Source organism: Bombus flavifrons, chromosome 1 (assembly GCF_040668555.2).
Source record: "Bombus flavifrons isolate JBK064 chromosome 1, iyBomFlav1_principal, whole genome shotgun sequence".
NCBI lineage: Eukaryota > Metazoa > Arthropoda > Insecta > Hymenoptera > Apidae > Bombus > Bombus flavifrons.
The window spans coordinates 3,085,712-3,098,577 of NC_138442.1; the positions used below are offsets into that span (position 1 = coordinate 3,085,712).

The 12,866-nt window shown below is 31.1% G+C and overlaps 1 protein-coding gene across 1 annotated transcript in view; it reads right to left on the reverse strand.

The window, feature by feature from the left end:
* Positions 1-12,866, reverse strand: part of LOC138183875 (uncharacterized) — a 71,024-nt gene that overhangs the window by 27,812 nt on the left and 30,346 nt on the right. Inside the window, exons 2-3 of the mRNA XM_069121351.1 lie at positions 5,283-5,362; positions 2,733-2,820 (exon numbers count right to left, since the gene is read on the reverse strand). Coding sequence (XP_068977452.1) covers positions 2,733-2,820; positions 5,283-5,362 — 168 coding nt within the window. The remainder of the gene's footprint in view (positions 1-2,732; positions 2,821-5,282; positions 5,363-12,866) is intronic.

The window sequence follows — 12,866 nt, forward strand, 5'->3', positions numbered from 1 at the left end:
GATGATTGATAATAGATGAACAACAATTTCTGTTTTATATTATTTTATTGAATTAAGTGTGATCCATTTCGTTCTATTTTTATTATTATGTTCGCACATAACTCGATAAACTAATATAAAACAAAAAATATTGTGCGTCTATTATTTCCTTATAAAACGAAAGAAACTTTTCGGACAACCTAATAACACAGCTGGGTTTAAGACAATATTGATCTAAGTATTGACAGTAACTAACTATAAGTTTCATACGGGAGAGATTAACTCTAGGGTGTGAACTGGTCTTTATAGTTTGCAGTAAATATTATTTGACTATTATTATTGACTTTACAGTGTGATGGCTCGAACTTGCCTTGAGATGACACAAACGTAACCGTTAGTGGTCGGTACATAAATAGTCAATGGTTAGAACATAACTAACGAAGTGTTTGTTAAAGAACAAGGTCGTTTATGACCAGAAGTGACCTACTTTTGAAGAAATTCATTATGAAAAATGAAAAATTGATCATCTATTGAAACATTGTTCGAAAAGGACAGTAGCGAATTACGATTACCAATCTAAGATTATATTGATTGTATAGCAGATTATATTTTTAATGGAAATTGTAGTATGTACAGATTCGTTTCAGATGCTAAATTTTAGAACGAACGCTTTACTTTGGACATTCTTGCACATTAATTCCTGTGTTTTCTGAATATTTAAATCTTTTACTTAAAATGCACCAACATCTGCAGTCCAATAATGATAAACAGAAAATTTTCTTTGTTCCAAAATCTATTGAAGATAATTGCCTACCTACACCAGATTTATGATAGAGAAACGTCGGCTTCTCCACTTGTTTTTGAGAGAACAGCATCGACAATTATATCAAATCGATTCGTATTCGAGTCAGTGTACAAGATTCACTGAATCAGAAATAAAGTCCAAGTTAGATTCAACATAATTGACGAAGTTCTATATCAAAATTACGAGTTTAACAAAATCAGTCAGCCAGTTTTATAAAATCTGAAATTGACAAGCTGTTATCTAGACGATGCGTATTAAAATTATTTTTTCATTACAAATGTATTTGAAGATCTATTAATACATTTCTTGTATATTACTTAAAAAACGAACAAATTTCTAGAGAAACTACAACGAACGAAAATTAATGGATAAAAGTAATCAACATGGAACAACACAATATTTACATTATTTCGTTATTTGTGACATTTTCTATATACTTTTCAACGTATTATGTAACAATAAATGAAAAATAAAGAGAATATTTTATGCTTTATGATGCATAGTAACGCGTACAAACAGACGTTTTTATTCGAGAAATTGCACTAACTCAGCTGTGACGAGTTTCATTATAAACTCGATGAAGCAAGGGACCTTCGATATTTCTGGCATAGAAAATTCACTAAAACATTAATGAATTAGGTAATTGCATTGAATCTATCGGAACTGTCCTGTTGCTCTGAATGAAAGGTAACGTGCGTCTTGCTACACAATTAATGACGAGAAAGTGACGAATCGATATTCTTCGACACTTATTATTTGATACACCATTCCAACTAACTGTGATTAATTACTCTTTAATGACACGTTACATTTGACGCTAGTGTTTACTATAACTCAGTTAAATATCTTGATAAACATCGTATATGAATATTCTATTGTACGTACGTTTAAAAATGCCAATATTTTTTATATTAATCACATTTCGAAAATTTCACAATTTTATAGAATATATTTGCAAAATATCATGGAAATCCAAACTGTAATAGACGATGTAATCTTAATTATTATAATGGCATATAAAACGAAGACTTCTATTAAATACAAAGTATATGTATGTATATACTTGTTAATTGACATTTAAGAAAATATATGTCGGAGATGTAGGGACATCGGGCCTTTCTTTTGGAATTTTCGGAAGATCCGCGATACTTTGGTCTAAACTATTTATTATAGCTGTAATTAAATAATAGAACTTAGAAGTAGTTGTTGAGATACGATCTGATTATGTTTGCCCGAGATTTGCGACAGTGGGCTCGGGCTCGAGGTGACACGACTGGTCGCCGAACGTAGCCACGGTCACGGGATGAACGTTTTTACCTAACAGAAGAAGTACCAATATCGAGGGACACACGCTGTATTAACGAACAAGTCCCGAGTAGGAGCAATGACGGCTCTACGCGGGTCTGCCTAGTTACGGCGCCTGGAATTTTGTAGATATCCACGGTCAATATGCAATTGACAAATGTGATCGTATCAGTCTTTTATTCTTGCGATCACGTTGCAGAGTTTGCACACATCGTCTTGTCAGTCAGTCAGAAAGATACCGTGCGTCACAGCTAACGTCACTTTGTGTTTCAAAATATATTCAATTGTACAAAGGGTTTTCCCGTTGACCGTGGATTCGTTATTGAACCTAAGAACATTGTCTTTAACATCAAGAGTGTCTAATTACCACGTTTGATTGTCAAACTGTGTAAAATCAACATTTGTGCATATAATTGTAAATATAATGTCCATTGAACAACAACGATGGCTTGTCCTAATGAAGATACGCTACGCGCCCCTAAGACTAACGCCAACCCGACAAACCCGATATAAACTAATAAAACAGTTTAAGAAAGATCGTTAACCAGAAATTAATATAATAGTGTACTATTAATAAATATTAATATGTTTGTGCTATAAATCGACATAACATATTGAACAGTACAGAGATAGACAAACTTACCTAGCGTTCGTTTGGTAAGTGAATCTTTCTGCCTCGATTCCTGCGCGTGCTCTTGCTTGCAAATCATGATCAACTCCATAAACATAATCTGTGAATAGAGCATAATTTTTCTTATAAATTTACAACGAACAATTGTAGGAATATCATGGTGCATAAAAATGTATAGTATATGCAATATTATTTATGTAAAATATTATTTGTATAATATATAATAAACCTTTTCTTAACGCTTTACACGTTCTACAGACTATAGTTATTTCACAAATTATTATTAATGAATAACAATACTTAATATGGAGAAAAATATTAATATCCTATAATATATTATCTATACGTGTATGTATGTGTGTATGAATGCACGTATGTATATAGTGAATATTTACATTCAAATTTTTCAGAGCCTGAGTCATGGCCAAAAAATGTATTCCATACATTTGAATAGTTTTGCATAAGAAATCATTGCTGTTTATTTATAGAATAATTTCAGTCACATCTTATATATCTATATTTTTTATATACTATCTTTTATCCTTCTTATTTTATTTCATCGTTATTAGCATCATATTCGCAATAGTTGCTATTTTCTATCTTTCTTACCAGATTAAGACATTGTCAATTATAATTAATCGTATTTTACTATCTTATAAGCAAAGAAATATTTCATTATAAAAATTTATCAAGTTTTTTTTATTATTACATATATAATTTGGCAGCTTCGTGTCAATAAAAATAACGCAATTAATTAATCATATTACTTATACTTTTGTACAAAACTTAAGCTTTTAAGTATGACAGTTTACGACACAAACTCATGAGGGCAAAAGTAATATAGAAAAGTATTAAAAAACGTTATACAATAAAGTAAACGGATAATAAATTAAATAAAAATAAATATTCAAAATTGATATACAAAGCATATAAGAAATTTTCAATAGATTCTAGTGCCTGGGTTTCTCAATTTATTACATTTCTTTCTTTTCCTGATACGAAAATATTCCAAAACTTATACATTTATACGCATATTTTAAGAAAAGTTATTAATTCAAGGAACAACTGCGCGACTTTAGTAAATTTAAAATCTATTACTTATTGATTAATTGCAAATCATTTACACGATGTTTCTCAGATTAACAATGTTAAAGATATGTTCACTTATCTAAAATTTTATGAATAATTTATACACAACATTTTTAAATATATGAATCCTATGTAACGAAACACGACTACTATGATTATACTGGTGAAACGAATCTGAAAATGTATATGGAAATTATGAGATATAAAAAGCGTCGAAGAATTTGAACAGTCAATTATTTACTGTTACTATAACGAGACCATCTTTGGTAATAATTGTTATGTTTAAGTTCACTATTCATACCTGTAGTAATGGTAATTATTTAATAAATATCTTATATAATCTTTTAGAGTTTAAGGTAACTTTCCTGGCATATACATTTTCAATTATGGATATAATGACGATAGTCGTGTCTTCTTACAGTGGTAATGAAATTTTAAAATGATTCCTTTAATGTACTTGCACGTAATATGTTCGTAAAAATTTTCTGTGGCAAGTAATTAAATAGTTTCATGTGCCAGTGTAGCCAAGGAATTACTACGCGACGCGACGTACAGCGAATGAAAGATGATTAATGATTACATTAATGAGTTCCTTAATACTAACGAGATATTATTCGCGAGCCGATTTTCTGATGTAACTATGGAACAACATCGCGATCAACAACAACAACCAATTTTTGCTACGGCGTGAGAGAAATCTCACGATTGTCCTCGACAATTCTCCTCAAAATTGTAACAGCAACAATCATGTGCCTTTTTCGTTGCACAACAGATACATGGCTATAAAAAAAAACACGATTTTCGAGTTCTCGATGCATATTTTAATTTTGCTAACGCACGCTGAAAGATTCCTTGAACTTTGCAATTTTGAACTTTTGCAATGGCCAATGACGAAAATAACGTTGAGCATACTAAAATCGTGGATAACAAATGTATAAAGAAAATTATTAAAGACAACGTATTGATTGTGATAGAGTTAATGAATATTTCAGAGAGATTGTGAAAAAATTAAGATATAGTTAAAATAATAATGTGTCTTATCAACGCGTCTGGTTAATAGATCTTATTAATATATTTCAATTATTAATATATTTATTAATTAAAGAAATTTTCATTTAATTTTATCTTTTAGTTTTATCCTTTCTGGTTAACCTGAATGACAAAGAAAACTTTGGAAATAAAAGGTCTAAACGATATTATTCAACACTACGAACAAACATTTCAAATATTAATTAGGAAATAAATTAACAATTGTTAAATATTTCTAATAGTAATCGTTAATTTTATATGAATTTTATTTTGCTAATTTAGTAACTATAATTCTTATTATTTTTCAGATCTCCTGTTAAGCCTTGCCTTGTAAGCTATCAATTTATAAGCAATAGTTTTGGTTAGCTGAAGGAATGTGTTCTTAAAGCGTAGTCTATATATATTCTGATACTTGGAAGGAATTAATTCAGAATTTCTACTTGCCTGAAATATCAAAATGGTGGACTGTCGCTGTGACTGCCAAGGCCACAAAGATTATAGTGGATAGCAGACCTAAGCTGCACCTGAAGCAAAAAAGAAAAAAAGACAAATTCAGTCAGAGGATGAATATTCATGCCGAAGATAAAATATTTTCGGAAACGTTTCGAATCGCATTATGTCGAAGTACAGGAATAATTGTTCTACAACGTAAATTGTACTAATGTAAAATGTATTAGTGATAAAATATTAAAATAAATTAATGATTAGATAGCACTTACTATATGTTTATGATATTAGCAAGTTATACGTTTATAGTATCTATTATACAGCTCAGCAGTAAAATATTATAGTTCAACATCCGTTGATGTACATACATACCTACCGGTTTTAAACATCACACCTTGAGTTAATCGTGATGATAACCTTTCTTCTATCAGTTAGAGAAATAGCCTTCATTCGATACATAATTTTGCATAATATCCACTTAATACCGTATTAATAAATTGACGAGTTATAAGACGCAGATGATGTTGTACGTTTCAGGTTATAGGCTTCTATTATGCAAACACTTTCTATATACATATATATTGTAATTTTATTATAATATCACAATTACAATATAATTATATATTAATAATTATAAATTTATTATAAGTTAAACTTGTAATTTTGTAATAAATTAAATTAGTAATATAATTAGTACATTTAAGCGTTCATCGCATATTGGTTACAATCTTAAAAGTTGGAAGAATTTGATATAAACAGAATTTTAACAGGTCTCGTAAGACTAATCATTTATTTATTTGTTAAAACGATACGTTGTGATAATGTATACGTTAAATTTTTTATCTTCAAATAGTAAAGGTGAACGATTAAGAAGACGAAACATCAAAGAGAACACAGTACATCACAAGTGCAACTTCTAAAGTTTATTATAGAACCTTACGTATTCTATTACTGGACTCTATTACACTTGTATTAGATTATTATGCAAGGAAATTGAATTTTGCGACTTGTACACTTTCACTGATAATATTGCTTCAATTGCATAAGAGAGTCGTAAAGATGTAAATTTATAGTAGCTCTTAAAAATCAATTTCCCATCTATATTCATATAAATATATTATTCGCATTCATAACATTCTACTACGATATATATGTATATATTTAAGTATGTTCATAAAGATATAAAAGTATATATTGATATCCTTTACTGCATACAGCTGTAACAACTAGACTCCAGATTTTTATACACTTTTATATTTTTATGAACATTCTTAAATAAATGGAACGTGAAACCCTTGTTGTATCTAATAAATATCATAGTAAACACTGTACTTTGAATATTTTATATATTTTCGCATATAATATATATGCATCGTGTGCGTTTTTACATTCTCAAATTTGTCCATAAATACATACATATTCGCAGTCTAGTTATTAACAATCACAAAGATCACAGTTATGATAGGTCTTTCTGTGTGTCATCAATTTTTTAATTAAATCAAATAAAATTGCAGACGATCATATACATCCATAGATAGTATCATTCTCTCTCTCTCAAAACTATTTCATAGTTTAAGTGCAAGTAAGGGAAATACGATTCTCTCGTACTAAATACTGCCAGGTATCTTTAAAATCATCGGTATGCGACTTGGACGAATGTCTCTGCTGAACTGCGCATACTTTCTCTGCGAGAGCAGGAGAGAAATGCAATGCTGAAGAAAGACAGAAAAGATAGACAACGAGAACGAGAGAAAAAGGCAGCTTGGTATTGATAGAAAGACAGAAAGAGAGAGAAAGGCCACGAAAGATCAAGAGCAGCGAGCGGATTCGCTCGAGAATCGGGTAGAAGAATTTTTCCCCGCTCCGATGGACGTTTTATCGCAATCTTGACTCGCGAGTTACGCATCGAAAACGTTATTTACAACAACGATTTCCCTCTCATCTCGTTTTGTCTTCGTAGTAAGATCATCGAAACGGCAAAAGTGTCGCGAGCTTCTTACACGTATCGTGGCTGGCTCACCGCGATATTTGAACACTTCTCATGAAGAAATTTTATGTATATATTTTGTGCGTGCTATGTATAAAACATTGAAAATTTCATTTGCAATGGTCGTAATGAAATACGACTGCAAGACTGTACTGGTAAAACTTGAGATCAATCTGAAGAGATATATATATATATATAGAAATTACAACATTTTTACTGCAAAGTATATACCTATATGATGAAAAATTAGTATACAGCATGAATAATAAATGTTAAAAATGGTGTCGCTGTATATTGAGGTTCGTTAATATAAATTAACATTTTGTTTTGAACGGTTTTGTAATCCTGCGAAATATATACTTGCACCGAATATCTTGTAGCTTCTATGCACATTTCCAATTTTTCTCAAACTTTCTCAATACAAACGTAATGGTCGAGTCTCATGACAAAGCTAACAAAATTCCAAGTTGTTTTAAAAGATTTCTATATGCGTTGGAATACTTTTGTAACCAACTGCACACTTGCACTAAATATTTCTGTGTTTCTACGTACATTTTCAAATCTATCTCAGATTTTATCGATATAATCACGATAGTCGTGCCTCCTTACAATGTCAATGAAATTTCAAAATCTTTTGTATAATATGTACAATGTATTCGTAGAAAATCTCTACAAGCGTCGAAATGCTTTCAACCAGCAAGCTTTCAGCAAGTCCGCGCTGCTTAGCGATCTTCCCGCGTGGACGAGACACGCGCGATCCAAAAAAAAGAGGGAGAAGAGATGAAGCGCCTTTTAACGATTATCCTTGGTGAAATTCTTACTTGGAAAGAACCGCTTTTTTTTAATCCGATTTCTTTGATCTACACTTGGAAATAGGCAAGAGACGTGGAGTGACGTAAGACAAGTAAAATTTATGATTAATGAATTTTGATGAAATTGGCGTGAGGCTAAGAAATTAACGATTGCGGGTATTGAGGAATATTTCTAATAAATTTAGTTTGACAAATTGAATTAACATATATAAATTATTTAAAACATTCGCTGGTATTGACATATATGTCGTGGCAAATAATTATCTAAAACGAGATTACTAAATTTCCAGTGGTAATAATTACGGATATTACTGGGTTCTTATTTTTGTACAGTTAAAAAGGAATTCAGGAGGAAAATAAAGCAGTAAGTTGTAAATAACGAGGTTAAAATAAACATTATTATTTCACGTAGATATTACAAAATGTTTTTGCGATGTTTTGGAAAATAATATGTTTCTTTTTATCTTGGGTCCAAATCTACTTTGTTAATTAAATATTTGTATTTCTTCTAGTCAGTTTTAGAAAACGGTTGTTTATTCCAAAGAATGTTGGGCAATATAAACGTTATGATAAAAGTCGCAAACTATAGTACAATCATCTTCTAATTATTCTTTTCAAAAGATGATAGTCATATCTATAGTAAACTAAGGACGTTTCTGATAAAAACGATATGCGACTTCTAGAAAGAAATAGCTATATTTTAATAACATAAGTGAATATGTTAAATAAGTATTGATAAACGTTATATCAAGATAGAAAATAAAACTTAATAAACATCAAAATTTAATGTTCTAGAATTAAGTTCTGGAATTTTTTAAAGAATTAAGATGGAAAAGCTGTTTCGCCTTGGAAAAAGCGGAAAAACTAAATATAAGTTTATCGAATTTCTATACAGAAAATCGAGAGAACTGCACACTTCATCTTAAAATTATATTGATAGTAGATGTATCACAAGACACGAGGTAAAATTGAATAAATGTTAGGAGATGAAAACTGGTTAAAATGTTGAAAATGTAGTATTCTTTAGGAGAAGTTAATATTTTTTAATAAATTGATGTTTTATTGCCTAAAGAAGAGTGAAAAGAGAGTTATCATTGTTTAAAATTAGTAATGGGAATGGCAAGGACGAGAGTTATTAGAAAACAAAAGAGAGAATGGAGAATTGAGAACAACTGAATTAAGCGGAATTTTTTCGAAAGTGAGCCGAGTGTGTGGGTGATCGTGAGTTGTGAGGAACGAGGATTCCCCGAGAGAAAAACGCCGATTACGAAGTAATCGTTGACCTTTCGTACTATAAATCGTGTCGAGTAGGTATCTCGCCATTCTTCATTTTTAACAGCTTCCCTGCATTCCTTTTATTCTTTTCGTACGATTGTAAAAATGCTAATATTTCGACGCTTCAATCTGATGTCCACGTTCATTTGAGATTTTAAAGATTGAATTGTTGACTACCTGCATTCCTTTACGATGTCATTCGTACAGATATTCATACTAAATATAAGTTTGATACTAATATTCGTAATAAATATATATCATGTATTAAAATTGCTTTAACATTTTTATATATAATATTTACGATATATATTAATAAATTATAGTACAAAATTTCAGGTTCTAAGTTGGAATTATAAGTTTGTAATGGATTAAATATATCAGGACACAGATTTAAGTGAGTTATTTTATTACTTATTTTTTTAGGATAATATAAGAATAATGGGATTGAAATATTAATTAATTTTATTAAAATGAAATTCCTTTGCCATATGAGATGGTATATAAGGTGCCATGAATGAATTAAAAGTTCAAGTCGATATCATTTTATATTGATATTATAAATTAGTACAAAATATGTATGTATGTTAATACAACTTTACTAAACTATAATAAATAACTATGTATGTATGTGAGTACTCATTTAAAATTCATTTAATAAAACTCATTTAAATTTAGCAATTTAACTCATGTACTGAACAAATTTTCATTTATGCATTTCCTTTTATTCAAGCCGGACTAATCGCAATAATTTTTCTTCATAAAACCAGAATATCTTGTTTAATATTTGTGTATGTTTAATATTAATTATTTTATTAATACAACCACAATCTGTTTGTTAATTCAGACTGTCGATACAATTACATAACGTAAAATCGAAACGTTTCCTAGTTTTGAATTATTAATAACACTAGAACCTCGATTAATTGCGTCTATATATGAAACCTTATATCTTTTCAATTTTTTAGTCAATTGAAAGGACCAGAGAAAATATGTTACAAATGTAGTTTCTTAAAAATCAAGCTTAGTGAAAGAAATAATAAATAAAATTTCTGTCTCTTTAATACATTTTATCGCAGACTTTGAAGGATATAGTAACGCGTTCCAATATATCCGTATACATAGATTTTTCTGTTAAACTTTTACTTTATCTACAGCGTCTTTAAATTAAAAGTTCTGCCATTTATGTCACGTACAATCACTAAACTGTTCTAAATATTCTACATTCTGTATATTTCAATAAATAAGTCTTATCCTAACAATTCCGAGACATTTAACCATCAAACCACCTTTACAATTAACCTTTAAACCTATTAAAAACGCCTGAACCTACCTAACAACGAGATGCTACCAATTCGACTCGAACGTTTCACTAATTTCAGCCATTCACCTAATACAATATACGATCTTTCAACCGGAACCTAATAATTTCAATTCAACCTCCTTTCCAAACACCATGATCTAAAAAGTACCGCAGTCCATTGATGAAGAAAAGACGTTTGCTTCGTCGATCTTGCCTTAGAAAGTAACTCTAACGTTCTTACGCGCGACTACAGAAGAACACAAGCACATTTCAATGATGATCGGTTGGGAGACACTGGCCTTTCGATTTCGACTTTCGATGATATCGCTATATGTAGGTGGACAGAGGAAAAGGTGGGCCCGCTCGGTTCCCCCGGGGCCAAATAGAAACCAGATCAGAGAGCAGCAAGTTGGAGAATTCCTGTACTCCTCCTGGCATAGGAGGGTGAGTCGACCCTGTTCTTCGCGCGAGAATCAAACAGCAAGTGGACTGTTCGAACGATATCTATCGCTCTTTCATATCGGATCGATCTTTGTCTTTTTGGCTAAGAAAATTACAATGATCAGAATAAGATAAATTAGAATACAAAATTTTAAATAACGCAGGCAACCGAATGAAATGAAAAGTGTGCTATCTGACAAGCAATAATTTTCAACCAATTTTATCGCAACGTAATCCACATTTTATGAAAATTAAACATCGCCGCCCGTAAGCGAGACATATAGAAATATCGCGTGGGGATCAACGTGTTAATGAATGTTTATTTATTGTATTAATTTTAGGTATTTTAATATTTTAACCAGCCAACACGCCAAACAACTTTACGCTATTTTTACTGTTTCAGTTCAGTTCTACGAAACTAACTTCGGACGTTCCTCTTTTATAGAAAAAAAAATCAGCGACGAAACAAATAAAAATTTGAAAGTGAACAGTGTAGAACTTACTCGTATTAATACTTTAACCACGCAACACGCTCATTGGCTTATTATATTAAATAATCATATTACAACGTGCGAATATGAGATACAATTATTTCGAATAATCGCTGTTAATGTACGTTACTGATTGTCGTTAAAATCTCATCCTACGAAATACTTCAATTTTAGATCTAATTTTTACAAGCCTCTCAAAATCAACCGATGATATTACGATAGAACTGTGATCAATTCGATTTTTATAATTTAATTCAAATTGTAATAGGAAGTTTCAGATAATTTTAAATAGAAGTGTTCGTAGAAGCGTTTTTGATAAACATATAACTTTTTTCAAGGTACTTTACATATATTAACATTAAAAAGGGACAAAAATGTTTGTCATACAAATGCAACAATCGCGTTCAGTTTTCATTTTTGTTTCCCTCTATTTTCTGCAAGGGACTGTCAACGAGTTTCCTATCTGATCGATGTCCCGATAGTCGAGATTCTACCATAGCTTGAAATTTTTCTGAAATTTCTCTACGAACTTCCCGAACAACCCAATATATATATATATCGGACGTTATCGAGGAGAAGCGGCATGAAATTCCTTTCACGGCTTTCGAAAGCGTTAAGAAAGTCGCTGGAAGAAAGAGAACCTGTTTAATAAAGACTCGTTATTTTGCTTCGAACGACCATGTCGTTTGTTTGTATGGAAATTTTTTAAGTGCGTGGGAAAACACGGGCGCAGATCCATCCAAAGGGTATGCGAACGATCGCATTAACGCGCTTCGTGCTGGATTCGACTTGCGCTTTCAATCTGCCTCGTCTGATCTCTCAACGAGGCAGAAAACCTGATTAAATCGTGATTCTAACTCCGCGGGTCACGGACAATGGCTGCTCTTTTGGAAAAACTCGGTCAACTTGCATTTGTCTTTTCTCTCGGTCACGATGGAACGATGTGATCTTGGCTGTTGGAAAGTTTGGTTTCAGTGCGAACAGGTCCTGGGTGCAATTGACGTAAGTGCAAACGAAGGACTTTGAATTGTGACAAGACTTGTGATAACGAGAACTTTGAAGAGTCTGAAATGTTAAGGAACATTAGAGGTTGGTGCATATGAAACGTCGACTTGGCAAATAAAACACAAAAATAGTCCTTACGTCGATCATCATTCGGTGCACTTTTTCGACGACCATCTAATTTCGTTACTCCAAGTTTATATATTTGTTATTAATTCGTGTATTAAAAATTACCGGTTATCAGATATAAAACTCATTGGAATGTGGTGGTTG